Genomic DNA, 27,356 nt, shown 5'->3' with positions numbered 1-27,356 from the left:
GTAGTGTCTTATGGGTGGGAGGGGTGTCTGGGGTAGTGTCTTATGGGGTGGGAGAACTGTCTGGGGTAGTGTGTTATGGGTGGGAGGATGTCAGGGTTGGGATCTTGTGGGGTGGGAGGACTGTCTGGGGTAGTGTGTTATGGGTGAGAGGGGTGTCAGGGGTGAGATCTTATGGGGTGGGAGAACTGTCTGGGGTAGTGTCTTATGGGTGAGAGGGGTGTCTGGGGTAGTGTCTTATGGGGTGGGAGAACTGTCTGGGGTAGTGTCTTATGGGTGGGAGGGGTGTCTGGGGTAGTGTCTTATGGGGTGGGAGAACTGTCTGGGGTAGTGTCTTATGGGTGGGAGGATGTCAGGGTTGGGATCTTATGGGGTGGGAGAACTGTCTGGGGTAGTGTCTTATGGGTGAGAGGGGTGTCTGGGGTAGTGTCTTATGGGGTGGGAGAACTGTCTGGGGTAGTGTCTTATGGGTGGGAGGGGTGTCTGGGGTAGTGTCTTATGGGGTGGGAGAACTGTCTGGGGTAGTGTCTTATGGGTGGGAGGGGTGTCTGGGGTAGTGTCTTATGGGGTGGGAGAACTGTCTGGGGTAGTGTCTTATGGGTGGGAGGATGTCAGGGTTGGGATCTTGTGGGGTGGGAGAACTGTCTGGGGTAGTGTCTTATGGGTGGGAGGGATGTCAGGGATGGGATCTTGTGGGGTGGGAGAACTGTCTGGGGTAGTGTCTTATGGGTGGGAGGGATGTCAGGGATGGGATCTTGTGGGGTGGGAGAACTGTCTGGAGTAGTGTCTTATGGGTGGGAGGAGTGTCAGGGATGGGATCTTGTGGGGTGGGAGAACTGTCTGGGGTAGTGTCTTATGGGTGGGAGGGGTGTCTGGGGTAGTGTCTTATGGGGTGGGAGAACTGTCTGGGGTAGTGTCTTATGGGTGGGAGGAGTGTCAGGGGTAGTGCCTTATGGGTGGGAGGGATGTCAGGGATGGGATCTTGTGGGGTGGGAGAACTGTCTGGGGTAGTGTCTTATGGGTGGGAGGATGTCAGGGATGGGATCTTGTGGGGTGGGAGAACTGTCTGGGGTAGTGTCTTATGGGTGGGAGGGATGTCAGGGATGGGATCTTGTGGGGTGGGAGAACTGTCTGGGGTAGTGTCTTATGCGTGGGAGGGATGTCAGGGATGGGATCTTGTGGGGTGGGAGAACTGTCTGGGGTAGTGTCTTATGGGTGGGAGGAGTGTCAGGGATGGGATCTTGTGGGGTGGGAGAACTGTCTGGGGTAGTGTCTTATGGGTGGGAGGGATGTCAGGGATGGGATCTTGTGGGGTGGGAGAACTGTCTGGGGTAGTGTCTTATGGGTGGGAGGAGTGTCAGGGATGGGATCTTGTGGGGTGGGAGAACTGTCTGGGGTAGTGTCTTATGGGGTGGGAGAACTGTCTGGGGTAGTGTCTTATGGGTGGGAGGAGTGTCAGGGGTAGTGCCTTATGGGTGGGAGGGATGTCAGGGATGGGATCTTGTGGGGTGGGAGAACTGTCTGGGGTAGTGTCTTATGGGTGGGAGGATGTCAGGGATGGGATCTTGTGGGGTGGGAGGACTATCTTCATAATCGTAAGATGTGAACATTTGAACTTGTTGGAATGTTTTTCAGAACACTTGAGAGATTGATAAGGGCAGGAAGGAAAAATCTAATAAATTCGATTGAAGGATGTTGTTCAAAGCTTGCAATCTTTTAACTGCACGAATAATCATGGTGGTCAGTGGTTTCAAGGACATTGACTGGTGGCGGAACAGCTTTATTGATTCCAGCTATGTGCGTCCTGATTGGTCACACCTCTGTGATTAGCTGTAAGCCGACTTGATCCCCTCTATTGATTGGTCAATATCATTCAGAACTCCTCGTACTTGTAGCTCTTCGAGAAGTTGCTCATTACTTTGAATTATCTGGAAATACATCTGCCGTTTAGGGTAATTGTCAACTGGAAATGGGTTTCTACCATTATTGGTGTCGGGGGAACGCGGTTCCTGAAGGCTCAAGTCTATGTCTAGCTGAAGGCCGTCCAAATTGTTCATGCATTCAACTAACTTCATTTACAGGATCCGATTACTCCAGTGTACATTTCCTATCTGATTCAGTGTCTGTTTAAAGTAGTTTGTATGTTTAGAGGTTTGAATTAAGATCGTCACGTTTTCATGTAGATATGTTTTCTAGCGGCTGTTGGTAACATGGTTGAGGGATTCATGGGCAGTCAATTGTGATTGGTAGCTGCATTATGTTCGCTGATTAAAAGAAATAATCATATGGGATTTATTTGTACTTTAGTATGTGATTTGAAATCACCAAATTGGTTATGCTTGAGTTGTCATTAATATTTCTGTCAACCCCTTTACACTGTGCCATTAGACTTATTGCCAGGGGATTGGGCCAGCTAGTTTGTAATGGTTTAATTCTATTAGGATCATTCTGTTTGACCGGTGAATGATCAGTGGCTTTTGTAACTGGTTTCGTGAGTACATTCATGACGAGCCAAGAGAACAGACTTGTGTCTGAATCAGAGATTCTTCGAGAGAAAACCAGTAAAAAAAATCCAGATGATAAATTTACAAAGTTTAAAAAGTGATAAGTCCATGTGTACTGGTGTATATTTTCAATGTGACATGTATAATATATCCATGTATACTTGTGTTTATATCTATGTCATCATATCCAAACTGCTTCTATCCTTGCTAATGATGTCAATCACTGGATTGTCTGTTCCAGACTTGATTATTTACAGACAGCTGTCATATAGCTGGAATATTGCTCAATAAACCAAGTTTGTGTTTATATTCAAGCTGGTATTTCGGCTATCCAATGTGTGCAGTGAGGCTGTCTTATTGTTGATAGTCATTTTGGAGAAATAAATGCGAAGTTTCATTAATGTGAACAAAGACCACTCGCATATTTTGCATTTAATTCAAGGTCGCATTAATTTCAAGATTTACAGGGGGGCACAGGTGGCCCAGTCGTCTAAGGCGCCGCGATTCGCTGTGCAGAGTTGCGTCCCTTGGGCATGCCAGAAACCTATGATTGTGGGTTCGAATCCCGGTTCGCCCCGATTATGTTTCTAGGTTTGTCAGCACCATACCCGTGCTCATGGGTTTCACCGAAGTTGTAAACGTCTGAGACCTGCATCACTTCGGGCTTTCCTCCCACATTAAGCTGACACGCGGTGATATAACTGGAATAATGTTAAAAGCGGCGTTAAACCCAACTCACTCACTCACTCAAGATTTACAGTATTTTGATGCATTTGAGGTTTTTTTTCACAATTTTTTAATTTGTTTTTTAGGATGAGTTTTGGCAGTGTGTCAACATCAGTGTCCCAGGTAAGTGCAGCTTTTCCTTGATTAACTTCATATTCACATCTCATGGGACAAATGTCAAAGACTGTCTGAAGAAACCAATGTTGATACAAGGAACCAAATGCCATCTTTGAATTTCTTGCATCGTTAACCACTAATGTTAGGATCCACCTTGAGGCAATACGGACAACCATTTCCTTCTGGACCCACTCGCATGTCGCCCTCAAGTCACGTCGAAAACCCCGACTATTTGTCGTCACCTGACCCTTGATGATACTATTGATCAGAGGCAAGGTTCATGTTGGTTTATTTTGTTTTAGAATATTGGAAAATGTACTTGGACAGACTTGCTCCATTAGATACTCCCCATTAGGCCATAACTACACAGGGCTTGATTGTACTCTATAAAACATGCGAAAGTGCAAACATATTATTTATGTCTTCTTGCACCAAGTACATGTCAAAATATTTCAAATGTCAATTATAAAATGACTGACTAAGCTTTTGTTGTCCACATAACATTGATCTTTGAGCACACTCAGTACTTCTAAAGTTTATTTACCATACTACATCACTAATCCCTTTGTCACGTGTACTTTGTCATGCGTTCTTGGGCTTGACATCATCAAACTGTGGGTACTTCAAATAATGTGCACGTTCCCAGGGTTCCCAGGCCCTTATGTGAAAATTTGCAATATTCCAGAGGTACCCCAATACAGCACAATGTTAGAATGCCCCACTGTATTTGAAAATGTGGGCCTTTTTTCAAATTTTGGGGCTAAAAGCACAAGGCCCCACCCTAGAATTATCCCTGTCTTCCTACAACGTTTCAAATCAAAACATCAGTAATTTATGTGACACGGGCTGCGGACCAGCCTATGTTTCAACTGTGATAATTTAAGGGACAAGAGTGCAACTTGGCTTTGCTTAGTGCAACCTGGCTTTGCTTGATGCAACCTGGTTTTGCTTGGTGCAACTTGGCTTTGCTTGGTGCAACCTTGTTTTGCTTGATGCAACTTAGTTTTGCTTGGTGCAACCTGGGTTTGCTTGATGCAACCTGGGTTTGCTTGGTGCAACCTGGGTTTGCTTGGTGCAACTTGGTTTTGCTTGGTGCAACTTGGTTTTGTTTGGTGCAACTTGTTGTGTTTGGTGCAACCTGGCTTTGCTTGGTGCAACCTGAGTTTGCTTGGTGCAACTTGGTTTTCATGGCAAGATGCACATGGTTCAAGTTACGTCAAGTTCCTTAAATCAAGCCCTGCACACTCATGATACTCTCGTATCCAGGCCCTGCTACACTTAGCAATCTTAGTGCAAAGACTATATTATCCTATGATAAAGTATGGGACAAGGTCTCAGCGCTAAGATTTCTGTTTGGAACCATCCCTACAAGAGTTTCTAAGACTACATGGTACAGTACAAGCACATTCATCTATAACTAATTTAACTTCTTTGAGTGGCATTTAGAAGTTGGAATGGTAACTAAGACAAAATTGTTATGGATGAGCAACTTCTTTATTACAATTATGCATAATTGTAATAAAGAAGTTATGGATGAGCAACTTCTTTATTACAATTATGCATAATTGTAATAAAGAAGTTGCTCATCCATAACAATTTTGTTTTAGTTATAACTAATTTGTTTTTCAAAACTGTCCAATATGTGAGTTCCTCTGTGGAACTTGTCACATTGCTTTATGTCTTACCAGGTCTACTGTACCAACACAATTCAAATATCCTTCAAGAACGCCTCGGTGAGACTCAGAAAGCTTGCCTTGAGGGCATTCATGACCTGTCCCAGGGGAAATAGTGTCTAAACAAAATGGAATGTCTGGCTTAGAAACTTTGTACACAGGGGCTTAGATACTGTACCCTGTGAGCAGTGGCGTGGCTTCAAGTAGGCACCAGACTTAGTGTCCTTTCATTTACTAGTTTTGTCCAAACACACAGTTTTAAGTATGTGCTTGACATTTTATGATAACTGTCGTACTCAGGCTGAATTCAGAGGAAACTCCAATGTCTGATGTTAGGTTTATTATTAGTATATTCATAAAATAAAACGATTAGTATTCCGCTCACGAATATTCTTAATGTTTGTCGTCTTGGATATGACAGGAATTTTGTTTGAAGAGACAGTGCTTGAGGAAACAATTACAACTATCATTCTCAGTAAGCTTCTTTAATTACAGTCTTTGAGTAGTGGCAAACATGAGGTATGGAAAGGTTTACCATGTAGCAACAACATTTATTCTACGCGTGATATGACTGCGTGATATGACTGCGTGATATATGATGACCTGGTGGTAGTTTATTCCTGTGGCGTCAAGGTAACAACAAACGTAATTAAGACTGAAGACTAACATTTAGTCCCAGAAATAAAGTTATCTTATTTCAAAATATATAGGGGGCATGGGTGGCCCAGTTGTCTAAGGTGCCGCGATTTGCTGTGCAGAGTTGTGTCCCTTGGGCACGCCAGAAACCTATGATTTTGGGTTCGAATCCCGGTTCGCCCCGATTATGTTTCTAGGTTTGTCAGCACCATACACGTGCTCGTGGGTTTCACCGAAGTGGTAAACGTCTGAGACCTGCATCACTTTGGGCTTTCCTCCCACATTAAGCTGACACGCCGCGATATAACTGGAATAATGTTAAAAGCGGTGTTTAACCAAACTCACTCACTCACTAAAAATATATAACTGCGAAGTATTATAAAATACAAATGGAGCCCAGAGCAATGCTTATTTTCAATTCAATAGACCAGAGGCAATCTAGACTTGCCAAATCATTCTTGACTTGTGTTGGATTCATTTCTAAATGTATACCCTGGGGTCTGGGAGACAGACTATCGAGACTGTTCCAACCATTAGTACCCTTTAAAACCCACCTGGGATGTTGCATAGTTCAACATTTAGCTACGACATTTATTCCATGTGTGATGACTGCGTGATATAGGACTCAAGTGTTGTTTATGCTGTGACATCCTAGACATAACAACAGACTTACCCAAGACTGTGTTCCAAGCGTTATTCCGCTATATATCCCACCTGTGAGCTGGTGGTTGTGATATGACCTGATACATCCTTGGAACCTGGCTTTGTGTCAGTATGTTTCTACGCCATTATGAACTGACTGAGTTATTGGTATCTTTGGATGGTGTGATGTATATGTTCAAGGTAGCTGTTAGACTAACAATTAGTCTATGAAATTTTATATTACACAATACTCTTCTTGCCTCTAAAATTAAGCAAATACTTTTCCTGATGCTGATTTCAGTGGAATAGAGCTAGCTAGAGCTGGCTAGACTTCCTTTCGTAAACATATTTAGATTATTTTGTTTTCATAAAATAAATATATTCCAGCCATGGTGCAGGACTAGGTTGCTGAACATACAGCTGAATACCTTATTCCCATGTTCTTATAATGCATTTGGTGTAACTGTCAGTTAAACGTATGGAGAATGTTTACCCCACACAGTCGACAATGTTTTGTGTTTTTATATTGCCTGAAAATATTTCATGAGCATCTGTCAAAATGGTGAGTTAGGAGGTCCTGTTGTCCACTGTGGTGCTTTGGTAATGTAGATTTGTTTCTGTTTGCCCAGCACAACCTGCTGGTGATGGGTTCAGATCTTTGGTCTTCGGTCTACATATATATGTACTTGGTAAATTTCTTGGATCTGCATTTGGGAGGATTTCCTTCGAAATTTTCTGACATACTGTTATCTTACTGAAGAATGTTCAAATTGGTGGTACGATCAACTCAGTCAGATCACAATATTAAAATGAGTTTGATCGTGAAAAAGTATTTCTCAGGTGTAAAATTCCCCTTCACCCAAACTACTCTGAGTGATATTCTGGAAAAGCTTTCAGTGCTACGACTGTCAAAACCTATGTTTGAAGGTAGGAGTTTTGACAGCTGGAGAGTTGAGTGCATTTTTGGAACTGGGCTTCTAACAAAGATTTCTAACTATGCACAATGACTGGAAGAAGTTTCTGGGCTGAGTTACGTTTACACTGCCAGCCGACAGGTGTATCTGTGGTGGCCATCAGACCCATGTCAGTCAGAGATGTCAGTCAGGATGTTTGTGTATCTGCTGCCATGGTTTACTAACACAGGGGGCAGTGTTCGGCCATCTTGTTGTCTGTCTGTGTGTCTTGTCATCATCCATCTTGTCTGTCTGTGTGTCTTGTCGTCATCCATCTTGTGTTATGTAGACTGTGAGTGAGTGGCATATATGGTGCCCTGGCTAATGGAGACACTTCTCACCATCGCAGAGAACAAATTTAAGCATTAGCATCATGTCATGTCTCCACTTGTTTGAAATGTGATTTGATCTCACCTTCATGTTGATAATTTGTTCAAATCAAATTTCTCTGGAATATCATTTGTGTTCAAGAAAAAAGAAAATCTCCTACTTTTTCTGACCCCAAATTGTGTTACAACAACAACCTGAAAATTTGTTTTGGACGTCAACTATGATATCTACCTCGATACATACTGGAGAGATTAAGCATAATATCATGTGTAGAAATGTTGATGAAAAATTATCTGTATTGCATGAAAATAGTTTTGAGAAAAAAAATGATAAAAATTAATAACAAGTGCCACTGTTCTGCCTGATTTGGACTTTATTATTCACAAGCTGCCCTGACAGCTGGAATGGTTGTGTAAATTTAAACTATTTTTATGTAATGTTGCTCATGCTTTCAATCACTGATTTTCCATGGTCGAGACTTTTATTCACAGGCCGCCATGATATATACTACTTAAAAGAAGTTAAGGAGCATCAGTTTCTTGCATATTTCTCTAGTTAAACGGTCATGCCTGAATTAGGGGTCCTTAACTTCTTTTGAGTAGTATGGCTTTAATATTGCGGCAATGACTCATTCATCACACGTTACTATCTGAAGGTTTATCTTCCGCCAATTTCTTTTAATTTTCTCATGAATCTGCCATCGAGAAGACAAACGAGTTGACTTTTCCCCTGCCTTGTGGATATTTGTTGGTTGACACATGTTTGGTGGTATTGTTTCATCGCTGGGTTTGTGTGGACGGGGAACGTGAGAGGACTGGATCAACCTGACAAATCACTAACAAATGTCACTGTACAGTTGAAGAAAGCTGCTTCATGTTGAGTCGTGGTGTTGGAAAACCTTACAGAATGTGTGTTGATCATTCACAATAAAGTGTGAAATTCGTTTTTTGAAAGTTTTTGACTGTTGTCCTTGCGTTTGAGATTTTGTAGCTGGTAGCGTTTAGATATGTATGGAATCAGTCTGTGTGTGATATTGTGTTTTTTCCATATTTCATGAGTTGACGTTTTTTCAACCTGCATTGTTTCCTATTCTCAACAAAAGGGTATTATTTCAAGACAGTTGTTATAATCAGGTGTTGACCATTTTGGGAAAAGGGGTAGGTCTTTTAAAATGTATTGATCTTTTCTGGCAAAATGCTAGAAAAAGTATTTTGTCCTCGTGTTTTGCCCAAGAAAAGAACTCATTCACCGGACAGACGGGATGTAATGAAAAAAGAGTTTTAAGGTTCACAAACAGTGTTTGGCTTCTCCTTACAGAGAATTACTTTGTATGTTTTAAAGCTATGACGGAAGAAAAATCCCAAATTAGAATTAATTCAGAAAGTGGTGTCTGCAGGCAAGTGCCAGTCATCTTAATGTTTTCTCTGTATATATTCACAGCTACTTTATCCAGCAGGTTTTTACTGGTATATGAAACCAGTTAAGTCTCAATAAATATCAACCACCAAGTAGAAACACACATCGTTTGTTGAGCATTGTACAAGTTCTCATAACTGTCTGTCCGTGAGTTTACTCGGTAGATTGAACTTACACCACGACTAATCTGCTGTACAATACAGTCTGGGGCCTAAATCCCTGAGCTACTGAACACGTTAAACGGCAGTTTAAGTGTGTTGTCACAGTAGTGCATGATGCCGCTCCTGTACTGCACGCCTGTTGACAATGTTTTCATATCGCACGATCAAATTTCCACAAATCCAAATGCAAACAGGTCTAATTGAGACCGCTAATCGCAGCTTAAGAGGCCCGCCTTCTATTTGTAAAAGTTTACAATGGCCGACAACAGTAACATGAGGAAAGTAATGTTGTGGGGGCTTACGAATGTATTAGATGACCACTTTGTGTGAACACTGGCTTTATACTGGCCGCTTGTCCAATGTACTGGTCACATGACCCCCAGGTGAAGATGTTGGGTGTGTACTTAAGGGATTGCTACACCTTCGACCTCAAGAAATGAGATGGATGTTTGAGTGCTGCTTGTGTCTGTATTACTGACTTGTCTGTGTAAAAGAGGCTTGGTTTTAGGAAAAGGGGTAAAGTGAATTGAACTGCCTTTGTTTGGTAAACTGAAAATAATTCTTGAACAGTTTAAAAGTTTCAGATCTAGTTTTATACCGTATGTGATTGTTGTGAGTGTTCCGTGTATATACCGTATTTTCTTGAGTATAGTGCACACTTTTTTTCCAAAAAACACAGCCGTGTAGAAGGGGGTGCGCATTATACACGAAATAATGAGTTTTGATGGTTTTTTTCCCCATGGAAAGATATTACCGTGAGCGAGCACGTAACACCGGAAATACCATGTCAACAAATCCATACTGAAGTATGCAAAATCATCATGTAATTACACTGTCTGGCTATAAAAGTATCTTTGTATATCTTGACTTATGTTTGTAACTTATTTCATTCATTTTATTCAAAATTCTTTTTAATAATGTTTTAATTAATTTTGGCGAAATCGTGTGTGAAGCGATCTTCAAATCGCACAACTCACCGTTATTAACAGCAACCACGGTCAGATTACCGCTATTGACGCCTTGAAACAAACTTTAGTTGACAGAGAATGGATACATATATCATAAATGCCATACTTGACTCGTTAAAAGTCATATTTGTTATAGTTTGACAACACGTTTATCTCGCGATCACGTTTGCGGGAGCCTTGACGGTGACGGTGGTCAGACTGGTTCCATGTGAAAAATAATAGCGATCAGCTGCTTCGATTAGGGTTATTATTATTTTAAATGTTTAGTAAGAGCTACAACTAAATTAACAAGATATTGGAATATATTATTCCTGATAAAAAAAATAGTTTCAGATACAATTTTTGCCGATCCTTGCATTAAAATCCTGTAAAGTTATATCATTGGGTGTGTCTTGACCGAAACACCGGTAGATTCCAAGAAAACATGTGTACAGCTGATTGCTGTTTCTGGCTTAGTTTACGAGAACATACACAAGGTAATCTTAATCCCTGGATGTGAAACAATGCCTAGCAGAACAGAAAATTTATACGGTAAATCAACATGTCTGGTGATTTTTTTATCTCAAATTTCGAATGTGTACTGACCAAGTTTCTCATCACCCGTTCGTTTACCGAAATTCTCTGAAGGGGTAGATCTACAGTGTAATTTATTTCTGCGCTTGATATTCGATTATTTTTTTCAAAAGTACTGAATCCGCTAGAGGGGGGTGCACATTATACATGGGTGCGCACTATACTTAAGAAAATAAGGTACTACAGTATGTAGCAAGTGTACCATGTATGTACAACAGAAGTAGCAGGTGTAATTTGTATGTACTACAGTATGTAGCAGGTGTACTGTGTATGTGCTACAGTATGTAGCAGGTGTACTGTGTAAGTACTACAGTATGTAGCAGGTGTACTGTGTATGTGCTACAGTATGTAGCAGGTGTACTGTGTGAGTACTACAGTATGTAGCAGGTGTACTGTTTATGTACTACAGTATGTAGCAGGTGTACTGTGTATGTACTACAGTATGTAGCAGGTGTACTGTGTATGTGCTACAGTATGTAGCAGGTGTACTGTGTATGTGCTACAGTATGTAGCAGGTGTGCTGTGTATGTGCTACAGTATGTAGCAGGTGTGCTGTGTATGTGCTACAGTATGTAGCAGGTGTGCTGTGTATGTGCTACAGTATGTAGCAGGTGTACTGTGTATGTGCTACAGTATGTAGCAGGTGTACTGTGTATGTGCCACAGTATGTAGCAGGTGTACTGTGTATGTGCTACAGTATGTAGCAGTTGTACTGTGTATGTGCTACAGTATGTAGCAGTTGTACTGTGTATGTTGTACAGTATGTAGCAGGTGTACTGTGTATGTGCTACAGTATGTAGCAGGTGTACTGTGTATGTGCTACAGTATGTAGCAGGTGTACTGTGTATGTGCTACAGTATGTAGCAGGTGTACTGTGTATGTGCTACAGTATGTAGCAGGTGTGCTGTGTATGTACTACAGTATGTATAGGTGTACTGTGTATGTACTACAGTATGTAGCAGGTGTACTGTGTATGTACTACAGTATGTAGCAGGTGTACTGTGTATGTACTACAGTATGTAGGAGGTGTACTGTGTATGTGCCACAGTATGTAGCAGGTGTACTGTGTATGTACCACAGTATGTAGCAGGTGTACTGTGAATGTACCACAGTATGTAGCAGGTGTACTGTGTATGTGCTACAGTATGTAGCAGGTGTACTGTGTATGTGCCACAGTATGTAGCAGGTGTACTGTGTATGTGCCACAGTATGTAGCAGGTGTACTGTGTATGTGCTACAGTATGTAGCAGGTGTACTGTGTATGTGCTACAGTATGTAGCAGGTGTACTGTGTATGTGCTACAGTATGTAGCAAGTCTAGACAGGTATATAGGACAGTCTGTGGGTTATATTCACTCTGGCTTGAATCTCACTAAATACTGTATTATCAATCATGTTTGACAGCAGCGGCCTGTCGGAATACCAACCTATAGTGTTAGCACTGTCCTGGCTCTCCCTCACCACTCTGTTCATATGATGTTTTGTTTTACCGCAGCCCTGGCAAAAACTATTTTGATACATGTGTCAAGCAATCAGATCATGGGTACTGACTGAAGCTTCATCTTCACTCAAACATATGCAATTCAAAAGGAATGTGTGCATCGCCAGAGAGAAATGCGAACATTAGCGACATGTAGTGTAACCACTGTGCTATTGTGAGTTTTTGTTATTAAAGAATATATCATGTGACTAACCAGGGGTCCGGGTAGTCCTGTGGGTACCCGGGTCCTTCTCAGTACCCACCCGAGTACCCGAGTTACCCGTCCCAGCACAAGTTCACATGCACTTCCACTAAGTCCATCTTAAGAAGGGGCGGTCGGGTAGCTTAGTGGTCAAAGCGTTGGCTTGTCACGCCAAAGACCTAGGTTTGATTCCCGACATGGGTACTATGTGTGAAACCCATTTTCCCCTGTCCCCCAGCTGGGATATTGCTGGAATAGTGCTAAAAGCGGCGTAAAACCATACTCACTCACTCACTCCATCTTTTGAACAGAGATGAGATTGTAAGCGATTCTAGTTACCCAAGAGTGTGAAAAATAGCGGCACGCAATTCCATGACGAAAACCTCTGACGTTGACATATAAGTATTTATTTTTATAGGTTGTATTATATAGATAGAACTACTGTGTGATGGATGATGGTTGTCTGTGGGGATATGCTGGATGTGAAGATGATTAATAGCCTAATTAGCGGTGATGAATGACAGTGTATGTAGTAGCAATGATAATGCTCAGATCAGTGATTGTATGTGTTTTTATTACAGCTGCATAATTTCATCATATGCCTTGTGACATTTATGTGTCTTTAGCCATGATGTAGCGCTAATAGCTGTTTTTCCATTGGAAATACGTTTCCATCTGCAAAGGAATCTTGTGTTCTGATTTTTGTAGGTATGCATGAACCAAAAAAGTTCGGGAGGATGAATATTTTGGGGGATTATTTTTTGGTGGAGACTGAGCAGAGAATTTTATAAAAATATTCCCCAAATCTTCATGATCAACTTTTGTTTTCAGTATATATACACATGCAGATGCAAATTCTGCACTTTCGTGAAAAATGTCTTTTTTAAATTCGCTAAGAGTTTGTGGCAAAAGTTATTTAATCATAGCTCTATCAAAGTGCACAAGAACATTTTCCCGGTTTTACTTGGGTACATGTTAACAGTTTGCAATTAATATGTCATAATATATTGAAAATATAATGACAAGTGTTTACATGTTTTTCAAAAAGGTAGGAGGGGCAGTGGGGTAGCCTAGTGGTTAAAGCAATCGCTCGTCATGCCCAACACCCGGGTTCAATTCCTGACATGGGTTCAATGTGTGAAGCCCATTTCTGGTGTCCCCCGCCATGATATTGCTGGAATATTGGTAAAACAGCGTAAAACCATACTCACTCACTGACTCAAAAAGGTTGGAGTGGGCCCATTCTTTGTGTTCCCGTCATGATAAGCCGAAAATATTTTTCTTTTGTGGTCAACATTTATTTCCAGAATCCAGGTTACAAATCCTTACAAGGATTCCCTTGTGGTTCTATATGTGGGGTGTATTTGTATTAGGCCTGGGACGAATCCAAATTTACTACCAAGGTACCCAACTCCCTATTACCTGACCCTACTCAGGTACCCACTGTTGGCCTCAAGAGTTGGGAACAAAATATCTGATTGGGAATTGTTTTACCGCAGCCCTGGCAAAAACTACTCAGATACAGGTATCAAACAATCAGATCATGCATACACTGAAGTTGACTGAAGCTTTATCTCAAACATGTACAAGTCAAAAGGAATGTGTGCATCGTCAGAAAGAAATGCGAACAATAGCAACTTGTAGTGTAACCGCTGAGCTATAGTGAGTTTTTGTCAGTAGACAATATATCATGTGACTAACGACAGGTCCGGTAGTACTGTGGCTACCTGGCTCCTACTCAGGACCCACCTGTCCCGAGTACCCGAGTTACCCGTCCCAGCCCTAATTTGTGTCTATGTGTACTAGAATCGATCTTCGTCCCAGATGCCAATTTTCTAAGAGAGGAAGTTTGTAAAGATCAAGCAAAACTCTTTCTGGATAAGATTATTTTTTTCAGAAAAATCTAATTGTAAAACAATTGGTTTCTTGAAACCACGGTTCTATTTCAAAATGTTTGATTTGAAACAAAATCCGATAAGTGGTGTTCTGAAATGAAGAGTTGTTACAGATTGGACGCAGGTGATGTCCTGCACTACATTTGCTTCATGTAGAGCGCAACGATAGGACGAGGGTGATCTAATAAGCACTATACACAGGAGTTTATTGAAACCATAGTCCTGTAATATGGATGTAGTTGTAAGGTGTTCTTGTTACGGAGTGTCACTAATATGAACTCCCGTTATCATAGGTCAGATGGATCACATGACGCCATGTGTATGCTTGATAGCACCACCTCTTGGGAAAAATAGCAAGCTTTGGCTGAAGCAAATTTTGGTTTGTTATTGGATGTTGAGTAAAGGTTAAACATGACTGCAAAGAGCTTCCAAAATGCAGGGCTCCTGTGTTCAAGCTGTGCTAATGTTATCCTGCATAGAAATTCTAGCTTCCATCAGGGCAAAGCTGTTCACTTTAGCTGACAAATGTACGTATATTCGGCTGCCGTAGGGTGAAAATTGCCTCCATCACTGTCAAACTTTATCGTGTTCATTTTTTCGTCAAAAGCAAACAGATTTATAAGAATTGAAAAATCGTGATTTAAATAAGCTTCCAAAGACTGAAGTATGATTTGATAAGGGCTGATTTGATGGTGTTTTTGTTTGAGTTGGTAGGGTTTGATTGTGGCTTGTCAGTCAACTGCTAAACTTTCTCTGTTTCTGTCAATAATACAACCTTGATGCTCTGAAGGTATCTGGTTACAGTCTTGAATAAATAAATTGCAAGTGATTCCATATCATTTGATTGGCTAACCAAGCAATTATTCGAGGCTTGCGTAGAAACAATCAGGCCACACCTGCTTGCGTTTTTGCCCTGAACATTGTCAATGATTTTGTATAGTTTCTCTACTATTTTGTATAGTTTCTGTTAATGGTCTGTAAAGGTATTTATTTATTTATTTATTTATCTTTTTATTTATTTATTTATTTATTTATTTATTTATTTATTTATTTATTTATTTATTTATTTATTTATTTATTTATGAGAACTGACTTCAATTATTTTCTCTTTTATGGAGGTACAAAGTTGAAAATCCGCATAGAGGATTTTTGCAAAGTTTGCACACAGCATATTAATTCTGATTTCACCCTAATTATCATCTTCCTCAGTTATATCCCTGCTGACGGGTTTCACCAAAGTGGAAAACATCTAAGACTTGCATCACTCCGGGCTTTCCTCCCCAATTAATCTCAAATGCCTTAATATCAGTGGGGTCATGGGTGGCCCAGTCATCTTGGGCGCCACAGAGTTGGCGAGTTCGCTGTGCAGAGTTGCATCCCTTTGGCACATCACCAACATATGATTGTGGGTTTAGATCCCGATTCGCCCCGATTATGTTTCTAGATTTTTGTCAGCACCATGCTTGAGGGTTTCACCAAAGTGGAAAACATCTGATACCTGCGTCACATGGGCTTTCCTCCCACCTTAAGCTGACAACCCGTTTTTAACTGAAATATTGTTCATAGACACTGTGATAGGACTGGAATACTGTTCAAAGTGGCGTTATACCCAACTCACTCACTTGCTTCCTTGCTCACTATTTCACTAAAATGGAAGAAATGTGGAAACTTTAACAAGCTGTCCTACCTTTGACATTTCTTCGTTTGCTGTTTACATATAATGACATTTTAAGCATTCCTGAAAAAGTAGTGTGTACCTTGACGGTTTAGTCAAACATTTTTTGTACTATTTGATTGTGTTTAAAGAAAAGTAGAACCAATATATTCCAATCGCTCATCACCGCAATGACATCCCCAAACGGTAGTTGTAGCACCAGGCGCTGCAGGGGATTCGACAGCAGGGGACTCAGGGAGGTGTTGGCTGGCTTGTTTGTGAGTTTTGGTGGTAGTGTTAACACACTGACAAGCAACATGGCCGCCATGTCGTGACCCCTGACCTTTGCCTGCATCCTGGAAGCTGTGATCTGAGTGCGCTTTTCTTCACCAGGTGTGTATAGAGGAGGAAGGCACTGATTAAATCGGTCGTCAATTAACCTTCGCTTGAAATCGTGTGAGAGGGGGGGTCTGTTTAGGCAATGGAGAGAAAAATAGATCCTCAATGGAATTTCCCTGTAGGCAAAGCGGCACTGTGTTAGTGTCTGCAACAAAATAGGCTTGATCGGTGTCGGGATGTGTCGAGGGGTGCTGGCAGAGGAGGGATTGATGCCGACGTCCTTAGAAACTGAAGAAGTAAAGAGAACTTGGGGTGTTTTGAATGAAAATTAATATCGTAGTAAGTGATTTCATGTAGTGGAATCCTTGTTTGTTTCTTCTTTTCTTTCCATTGAGAGTGAAAATGAAAAATGTGAATTTTCCTGTATTTTATTCATCGAGATAAAAATGGTTGTAACATGGGAATTGTGATATTAGCGTTCTTACTTGGGTAGAATTTGAGAACCTTCCCTGAGATGAGCACCGATAGACTTGTAGATGATTGTATACTCCCCAGGGAGCTGAGACAGAAATTTGAAAGCACACTGATCCGTTGTCCGGGGTAACAAACTGCAAGTATTTGGATGTTGACAGTCACAGCGATTACTGGTGTCAAGTGAGCGTACTCACCTAAATTTCAAACCTGCTTCAAACCTGTTGGAGGTGGTGTAGCCAAGTGGATAAGGAGTTGAGTTGTGACAACGAACACTTGGGTTCGATTCTCCACAGCGTACAATGTGTACACTCACTCACTCACTCACTCACTCACTCACTCACTCACTCACTCACTCACTCACTCACTCACTCACTCACTCACTCACTCACTCACTCACTTGCCGAAGACCCGGGTTCGATTCCCGACATGGGTACAATGTGTGAAGCCCATTTCTGGTGTCCCCCCTTTGTGACATTGCTGGAATATTGCTAAAAGCGGCGTAAAACCATACTCACTCACTGACTCACTGACTCACTCACTCACTCACTCACTCACTCACTCGGGTGACTGTGTATAAATGTCAAAGTGACTGTTTGGCTCATCTGCTGGATGCTCACAATATCAATCACAAGTTTGTCTGGTCCAAGGGTCCAAGCTGCGGACTGCTGTGACTTTTATATGGTGCTGTAATATTGCTGACTGCGACCCTTAAACAACATTCACTCAATTCTATCTTGATAGCTTAATTTCAAAGCATGAAAAATGACATTCAAATGTTTAATATCACATCAGGTTCAAAATTTGAATTTAACAAACAGGTCTGAATCAATAACAAGAATATAAGTGGTGGATTATATATCTGAGTTTACCCTTCCTGCTGGGAGGCAGGTCTTGGTTCACGATCAGCTGAGGCTGGAAGTCCCTGATGCTATGTAGAGAATTTTCACTTGTTAGAAAAACAATCACCAACATCACCCAACTTGTCAATCTCCATGGAAACCAGAACTGGCACCGAGGGGTATCAGTTGGCAAACTTATTCCACTACGATGTAAAAAAGTATGCAATAAACATGCAAGATAATTGCCATTTTTATCTCCCTTGTTAGATTTTTTTAGTGTTAGTTCTTTAAGTAGATATTGCCAAAGAATTTTTATTTAAGATTGCGTTTTGAAAGTTGATTTTTTTCTTGTTTTATTGTTGTGAGAGGTATGTATGACAGTTTTCAGGATAAGTAAGTGAGTTAACGTTTATGTTGCGTCGTCAATATTTTACAAATACAGCAAAGACTTACGAATGAAGCTATGATTAGGTGACTACATGTTTGCACAACTGCTGATGTGACGTTTTTACTCACAGCTAAGAGACGACTGTATGTAGGTCTATCAGGTGTTTGAAGAGCAATCAGACATCTTTTTTGAAAGACCCTCAGATTTGTTCATTTTTTACACAGCTGTTAATTGGTAATTAAAGGTTTCACCAGCTGCGGGGATATTAAACCCCGAAACTATTGAAACATCTTGATCTGAGTGAGATTTGTTCATCATTTCATGCAATTGTTAATTGGTAATTAACGTCTTGGCCAGGTGTGAAGGTTGAAACCCAGCGGATGTGTAGTGCTGTTTTGCTGACTATGTCGGATGATCTGCCATACAGCTGAACAGCATGGGGGGTCCCAAACCCTATTTTCTTTGTTTTTTCAATTCCTTGTTCAGCAACACACTTTCCCCATCTGAAAATTGGCTGAAGCAACTATGTGACGTTTTACACCTGTCAAACAACCTCCGTTCAAAATCCTCTCGACATTTGCATCATAATGGAACACTTTTGTCGCTGCTAACAACCAATTTTGAAATCATCACCCCAATAATAGGCGACCTACTGTAAAACATATGCCTACTTGCTTGAATTCCTCCCTCCAGTGATGTGCAAGGGTTTTTTCTGTCTGTCATTCTCAAGTGATCTGTACAGTAGGTTCGTTCTTGGCTAGCTATTTTCGTAGGCATGTATGTTTCTACCTTAACAGACTTCAAGATTGGATTGCGTTTGTTTGTTATTGCAGTGGTTGGGTACAGGTAATCTATTAGGGCCTGACACTACTCATTGGTCTATGACAGGAACTAGATAACTTCCTTGAATACTAGTTACATGGTTTTACCATTCCTCCAGTTGTCTTTAAACACCAGCGTTCGCTCGCCATGCTGAAGACCCGGGTTCGATTCCCAACGTGGGTACAATGTGTGAAGCCCATTTCTGGTGTCCCCCACCGTGATATTGCTGGAATATTGCTAAAAGCGACGTAAAACCATACTCACTCACTCACTCACTCTTTAAACACCCTTGGCACATTAGAAACCTATGATTGTGGGTTTGATTCCCTGTTGCCCTGATTATGGTTCTAGGTTTGTCAGCACCATATCCCTGCTCGTGAGTTCCACCAAAGTGGTTAATGTCTGAGACCTGCATCACTTCGGGCTTTCCTCCAACATTAAGCTGACACGCCGTGATATAACTGGAATACTGTTCAGAGCGGCGTTAAACCCAACTCACTCACTCATTCAAAGTCGTGGCAGTTGATTTCACGCCAGACAACTAAATTGTCCCAAAGACAAGTTATAATCCAATGATTGTATTTATTGGTTTGTTTTTTAACGCCGCAACAAATGTGATGGCGGTCTGTAAATAATCGAGTCTGGACCAGGTTGACATCATGAGCATCAATCCACGGAATTGGGACACGATAACATGCATCAACCAAGTCAGAGAGCCTGATCACCCGATCACTTTAGTTGTCTCTTACAACAAGCATAGTCACCTTTTGCGACAAGCATTGGTTGCTGAAGACCTATTCTACCCCGGATCTTTACGGATCCCAATGATTGTAATCTTGGTTGACTTGTATCATTTGAGGGCTATAATTCTTGGCAAGTTCTCGATGTTTCCATTTTGCTACAAATTTGTAACTAAGTAAAACTGACCGAAAATATCAGGGCTTATGTTTTCTATGTATAAATTGCATAGGTGTTATTTAGCCTTCTCTATAACAGTTATTGAAACTTCAGATTTAGTAACCTTTTGTTCTAACACATGAAATGTGCAACTTTCGTATATTTCAGACAAGTTTTGATTTCAATTTCAGAATTTTGATATGTAATCTCAGGATAAAAAATTTCTTTTTTGTATGACCATGAAAAGTTGATTTCAGGCCGAACTAAACGCCTAGAAGAACTTGATCAATTTGAAAGCATTTAATGTCGTAAGACTTTCTGCACTGAAGTTAGGTATTGAGTTGCTGTACTGTAGAAATGCCTGGATGTAGCCTAGGTAATCTGAAATGTGTTATATGAAATGTAAGTTTCTGGGTGCTCCGATAAGCAGCATGTATTCTCCCGTCAGTCCCGGCCGTGCGCCATGGATAATAGACTCACATATTACACCCAGTTTACCTCACATCTGTCAAAAAACTTGCTTTTTGCACAATGCATGTTTTTCATATCTACCAGAGCTGAGAAACAGGAGAAGTTTTGATTAGAGTGTTTATTTTCCAAGTTCAAGCACAAACAAACAGCTGGCAGTATGGAATTCACCTTGCATTTCACCGAATGCAAAAAAACTGCCTGAACAATCAACAAAATAGCAGGATTTATTTGCAAATCTGGATTTCATTTCGTCAAGGCGGTGGGCTGACACGAGGTATTAAAAGCATATATGTGCCATATTTTCAGATTGGCTGAAACCTTATGGCAGCCAGCTAGCAGGGAAAACAAATTAAGCTATGGACGTATTAGACCCGGGTGGGAACTTCCTCTTATAATGCTTGTTGCTTTGACATAGGGTGCAGGCTCGTTGTAATTTCACTTCATTCTAAGTTTATAATTCTCTATTAATATTTTGTAAAAAAATTGCTGACTGACGTATTTAAGTCATTGCACACTCCCACACTTTGACGCATTGCTGCTTGAATCTGATTGGCCAGTTGTTGGAGTCATGTGATGGTGTGACTTATAAAGGTTAGGTGTTCAGGGGTGATCGCTACGCGTTGTTTCCTTGCTTCAAGGGTCAGATCTGTACCGTATTTAATCAGGTTCATGTCTTGTGGTATTTGTAGGATGAAGGTGGTATTTCTATGCTGGAAATGTCTGTTTCAGTTGTGTATTGGGGCTAAATCTGACCAGTTGTGTGTTCATAGGTGTTGTACTTGCTCTGTGCATCAGTGTGTATGTACATTGCACTACGGTTATAACGAACTCAAAGGGACCTCTAATTGTAGTTCGTAATAACCGTAGTTTGTTATAAGCATATGTACAACATAATTACAACAAATGGCCGGGACTAAAAAATAAGTTTGTTATATCGGTCAGTTCGTTATAAGCGTGTTCATTATAGACGTAGTTTACTGTATTTAAAATCTCTCGAAATTGATGGTATTTAGGATTTTTGTTTTTCAGTCAGGGTTTCAAAACATACAAAAAAAATTCTGACCGGAAGAACCACACAATTTGTTTTGGACTCAACACATTATTTCACCTGTTAATTTTTTTAATAAAAAACTGATAATGGAAAAGATGGTAAAAAGGACGATGATAGTGACAGCTGTGAGGCGAGGTGAAATGGGTTTTAACGTCGTGTTCAAGATTTTTGCACTTTTTGATGTGTATGCTTGTGCGTGTGGCTGCTTGTAATAGTATGAACCGATTTTATAGTGCTAGCCCACTGGGATACCATGCTGCAATTTAACATGAATACCCCACTCAGACACACTATTCAAACTCCTAGTTGACAGATCCTTCTTTTAGTGAGTGAGTGAGTGAGTATGGTTTTACGCCGCTTTTAGCAATATTCCAGCAATATCACGGCGGGGGACACCAGAAATGGGCTTCACACATTGTACCCATGTCGGGAATCGAACCCGGGCCTTCGGCGTGGCGAGCGAACGCTTTAACCACTAGGCTACCCGACCGCCCGATCCTTCTTTTAGCCCCTTAATACCAAAGCCAGGCTGTGTCACAAGACACACTATCTTTTAACGTCTTTGGTATGGCGCAGACAAGGATTGAACCACCTATCTGACTTCCAAGGGCAGACGCTTCATCCATTAGATGGGGCGGTCGGGTAGCCCAGTGGTTAAAGCGTTTGCTCGTCACGCCAAAGACCCGGGTTCGATTCCCGACATGGGTACAATGTGTGAAGCCCATTTCTGGTGTCCCCCGCCGTGTTATTGCTGGAATATTGCTAAAAGCAGCGTAAAACCATACTCACTCACTCACTCACTCACTCACTCACTCATCCATTAGACCATGGAGGCAGGCATGGTGATGGTTGTAACGATTGATATGTTAGTAGTGAGATGAAATATGTAGTGTACATTTGATGACAGATGTTATTAGTTTGGTGATAAAACTGAATTAGATTAATGGCAGTCATGACAATGGTTCTGTCGGTCATAATGCTTGATGCAATGATGATGAGATTGACGAAATTATCTCTTTTTTCACCCCAAGCTTCATCATTGTGATTCCGGATGAGTTCTCAGGCGAATATTGCAATACTCTAATATTGAAAACTGTACAACAATGAGTCCCAGGTTTAGCGTTATTAGGCAATAAGAGCTAATAATTTTATAACACAAGTTGTGTTGATATTCGTACAAATAAATAACAGGACCTCAGATATGCTGTTAAATGTCATGGTCGATTAAAGGAAAATACAGCTGAGCAGTTGCATGAGCGAAACATGCACATGGATGCGCTAGCCCTCATAGTCTCCGGGGTCTACGCTCTGCTGCACATGTACAAGTGAAGCTGCAAAAGGGTTCGCACATTGGAAGCAGTTGAGAGGAAAATAGCTTTGATAAATGATGCAGTCACATGATGGGCTCAGAGGCCAAGATTTGATGGCTAGGAAAATGGGAATATGCATGTATGATGAAGTTGGTCATGTGGAAAAAGCCGGGAATATAATGTGATATGACAGGCAAAGTAATCAAGACAGATTGAAATTGCAGGGAAATTGTTATCAGTGGGGCATGCAGAATATGCTTACAGTTTAATCCTGCATCTGGTAATTGTTGATCAAATTAGTCATGTGGAAAGTAATATCAGAACAAGTGAAACATTGAGAACATTGTGCGTGTAAGAAAGTGAAATTGCCTAGAAATATCTCCCAGAGAGATTGTGAGGGATAGGGGCAAGTTTTTCGGTAGGAGAGGGAAAACAGTGGTCTCAGCTCTTCAAGTATTAAGTTACGGGGCATCGGGACGGGACGGGACTAGAAGGCAATGTTACGGATATAAGCGGATATTTTAGAGATTTAATGACGTGTAAACTGAATACCATGTTACACAGTGAACTATGAATAAAACCTTGAATGGAGGCATATAATACCGCAATTGTAGCATGCCATAAAACTTGTCATGTGGAAAGTAGCATCAGCGAGGAGAAAGCCAGCAGTAACCTGTGTGTGACATCGCCATGCTTGAACAGGGTTGAATAGAAAAGATGAAATGGGCAAAATATGTGGAAAATGACTCTAAACTGAAAGTTGTTGTGCTGGATCACCTCTCTTTGATTGCGATGTTTTCATAAATCATCGGATAGCTTCATTGGATTAGCACTGATGTTAACTCTGACTAAACCAGTGCAAGTTTTCAAAGTCTCCTACTTCCTTCGTCATAATCACTGACAAAAATCTTTTGTCCTTTTGTACATTTAGGAAAGATGATTAGGCACTCATTCGTGAAAATCTCTTTCACGCTGAAAGTCCTTTATGTCCTTTATGTTAGATATAAAACATTACTGCCTCTATAATGGACCATGGGCCTACACTTGTTCATAAAACAAGTACCTGTGTGTATAATTTACCAGTGTAATTGTCTTGTAATTGATGTACGTCCGTTCTGACGGCAATAACATCAGATTAAATTCAAACGTGCAGTTTGTAGTTGTCAGTGTGATTAGTGCTTCCAGACATTCATATCCTGTAGTGATGGGAAAAAGAAACGTACTAGGTGAACCGTTTCTAATCCCATATTACGAGGTAGCTTGTTGGATAAAAATTGATTGAAAAATCTTGCTTTACCGTTGTGATCATTCCCAAGTGTTTTCTCACGAAAACCCTGCAGCGGCATCCTGCTAATGCCATATGGCGCAAAAAAGGTCAATTCATAAATTTTTATATTTTTTTGTTTGGACAAACTAGGGGTGAAAAGTTTGCGACTGACATGTTCGGTTATTGCTTTGTGATTCTAGGTAATTTATGCTAAGCTCTGGTCCGGTTATAATGTGACTGAATCATATACACATAATGTAGTTCGGGAGTTGCTGAATTTATTCAAGGCAGTCGACTATCATATTGTGTTGGGACATTTGCGAAGTCGTTTCCGAGACGTTGATAGTAGTCATTATGTTTCATGGGATGTGCTTCCTGTTCGTTACTGCACATGTCTGTATTTTCACATACTTGGGGCTATGTGGAGCTGAGGAGATTGTTAGAAAAACTCAACTCAAGTCCATGGAACAAAATCAGCTTAATTTGAAATAAACTGCTTTGATGATCGCCTCAAGAAGTCGGTTGCAACAGAGTTATGGCTGAACATGCCAATCAATTATCTTAGCATGGTCACAATTGAGAATGTACTCACACACTCACTCCACTTTCACTAAAATAAATAAATTGAGAAATTAGTGAAAGTAGGGTTGCTTTTGATGCCAAAGAAACTTTGTCACGTATGGTTGGTAAAATTTGTGCATGTTTTACAGAATTTACAATTTGATACCTTTGTTTTTTGTGTCATCAACCTCTACATGGGTGGGCTTAGTGTGTTGGTTTTGCAACAAATTACTTCATTTGGATTGTAATCGATGTAATAGACCTGTGACGATCAGGGTTAGAATTGGTCTACAGCAACCCATGCTTGTTGCAAGAGGTGACTTTCAGGATCGGTGGTCAGGCTCACTGACCTGATGTCATTGTATCCCAATTGCATATATCGATGCTCATGTCAATCACTAGATTGTCTGGTCCACACTCTTTACAGACCACCTTCATTTAGCTGGAATATTGCAAAATATGGCATTAAACAACAAACAAACATTGATGCAAAATGAAAATATGAATTGTTATTCTTTCTCAGTTTCTATAGTGTGTGAGTGAGTGCGTGAGTATTGTTTTACACCACTTTTAGCAATATTCCAGCAATATCATGGTTTGAGAATACCAGAAATGGGTTTTACACATTGTACACATGTGGGAATTGAACCCAGGACTTTTGTATGATGAGTGAACACTTTAACCACTTGGCTACCCCACAGCCCCCTTAGTTATCGTGCCAGGCCATGAGTTCATATTACTATCTTCAATTTCCCATCTTGACACGAGGATCCTTCTGTGAACTGTAAATTATTCATTCACAGATTATTTTTAAGAAATCATAAATCTAAAACACCTAATCACATAGAAGCAAGATGTCTTTGTGAAATAATGAAAGAAGAATAATTAATATTTCCAAATCAGATTTTAGCAGCATTGCTGTTGCCATGGTTTTCTGATATTCTGACTGTAATCCCACAATGCCTTTCTACTTGACTTGAATTCTTCCCCTCTCTACAGCAATGAGATGTTGGACGACATGTGTTCGTACCCAACGGCTTGTGCGGGAAAGCACCAGCGCCCTCTGTGACTGCAGCAAATAACGGTGGCAGGCATTGTGTGAGCCCTCGAGGTTGCACAACATCAACTGTTGAGATGTAATAACTAGAAAAATCCCACCTTTTTTATTTTCTTGGAACCATTCATGGCATTGTTCCCTTAGAACTTGCCCACTTTTTTCAACATTCTGCCAAATATTATCAGATCTTGGCTCAAAAGTTTCTCCCCATTGTTGACTTTAATGAGTTTTACCAAGACTGAGAAAATCAGAGACTATAAGAAGAGACTGATGTCATATTAACCAACTAGCATCCATATTGAATAAAGTACACTGTTGTTGAGATGATTGTTCCCAACTTGTCAACCCTCATTTGGAGTGTAAGCATGCATCTTTAACCAAAGAAATATACCGAATCCTAGATTGTACAGAAATGTACTTGTTAGTTTGTGTTTATTTATTTTTTATATTCTGTGTGTAGAGGTTTTACTGCCATCGTCATTGACATTCTCTGATAAGGAGGAAGGGGGATATCGGCCAGCACTTTCCAATGGCTGACCTTCTCCAGGTAGAAACACAAGGGCCTTGGCTACAAGTTGAGAAGTTCATCCTTGTTGTGTGCAGTCAGATTTACAGCATTGTCTGTATGGACAAGGCTATTTGGTATTCTTGGGGACAGTCTGGATTTCTTTTGAAAAATTATTGAAGAAAATAGTAGAATAAAATACTTTCGTGCATCAAATTTTTAAATGAAGAAAAATTGTGTGCTTGATATGGAGGATGTTGAGAAACAAGTGGGGTGTGAAATAAGTATAAGCATTGTGCATGTCCTTTCAGAGAAACACACTGTTGTCTTGTAAAGTGATCGAACATTGATCTCGCAAACATCAGAGAATGTAACCGATCTACCCATGATTCCTGAAGGTTGGGGTGGGGGGTGGGGCGGGGTGACATACATGGGGTCAGGGGAAGTATTCTACCCACGATTCCATGAGGGACAATCATTGGGATCCGTAAAGATCCGGGGTAGGATAGGTCTTCAGCAACCAATGCTTGTCGTAAAAGGTGACTATGCTTGTTGTAAGAGGCGACTAAAGGGATCGGGTGATCAGGCCCGCTGACTTGGTTGATGCATGTCATCGTATCCCAATTACGTGGATCGATGCTCATGATATTAATCACTGGATTGTCTGGACCAGACTCGATTATTTACAGACCACCGTCATACAGCTGGAATATTGCCGAGTGTGGCGTTAAACAACAAACCAAACCAAAACCTTTATCAAAGCTGGAATTTGACAGTTTGAATCCTGAATCTAGTTTTCGCTTCACCTGTGGATGAGGATTAATTAATGTGTCACATCAGCGTCCGCCCACCGTCAGTCCTTCGCCAAGTCGAATTGAAATGTTTGGTGTTGACACAGGGATGTCATCGTGTACAAAACTACACGATCTTACGCCACTGTACCGATTATTTGTGTTTGTTTTCAACATTTGCTAACTTTTTTGGAGCAGACACGCAAAAAGGTTCGTTAAAATTCCTGCAGTCGATCTCACAAACCAGCTTCTGCTTGAGGACAGCCTGCCATGGCAAGGCAGTCATGTGACATTGCAAAGCCGTGTTTGTGTAAGGGCGCCGGTGTCGTGTTAAATGCAAGCTGTGGGTGGAGCAGCAGGCTCCATACACTGACCCTGTGTATGCGCAGAGTCCTGTTTGCCTTATCCACCTCTGCTAACGGGACAAACGCACTAATACTATCCCCCACACAACTCTGTTTACTGAGGATTGACAGCACTGTGGCCTCCTACACGCTTACATCAGGAAGAGTGAGAACAATTTTTACAGTCCAGCGCTTCTGTGAGACGCAGGGCGCTCATCTTTGTACAAATTGCAGGTTATTATCAGGTGTGGGGTTTTAACACTGACGATAACCCTTGACGAGATTATTCCCTGTTTCGGGAGTAGGTAATCAGA

The 27,356-nt window shown here is 41.0% G+C and overlaps 1 protein-coding gene across 2 annotated transcripts in view; it reads left to right on the top strand.

Annotated features, from left to right (window-relative positions):
* LOC124117874 (reversion-inducing cysteine-rich protein with Kazal motifs-like) overlaps positions 1 to 27,356 on the top strand; it is a 105,703-nt gene that overhangs the window by 23,669 nt on the left and 54,678 nt on the right. For both annotated transcript variants that reach the window (XR_007219668.1, XM_046479908.2), the window contains exon 4: positions 3,314 to 3,350. Coding sequence is in view for 1 of the 2 variants with exons in the window: in XM_046479908.2 (XP_046335864.1) it covers positions 3,314 to 3,350 (37 nt within the window). In the remaining variant the exon portion in view is untranslated. The remainder of the gene's footprint in view (positions 1 to 3,313; positions 3,351 to 27,356) is intronic.

Source organism: Haliotis rufescens, unplaced genomic scaffold (genome assembly GCF_023055435.1).
Source record: "Haliotis rufescens isolate VD_foot unplaced genomic scaffold, xgHalRufe1.0.p SCAF_10, whole genome shotgun sequence".
Classification (NCBI taxonomy): domain Eukaryota; kingdom Metazoa; phylum Mollusca; class Gastropoda; order Lepetellida; family Haliotidae; genus Haliotis; species Haliotis rufescens.
Note: the sequence above shows the minus strand (reverse complement) of the source record. Positions and strands in the feature narration are given on the sequence as shown.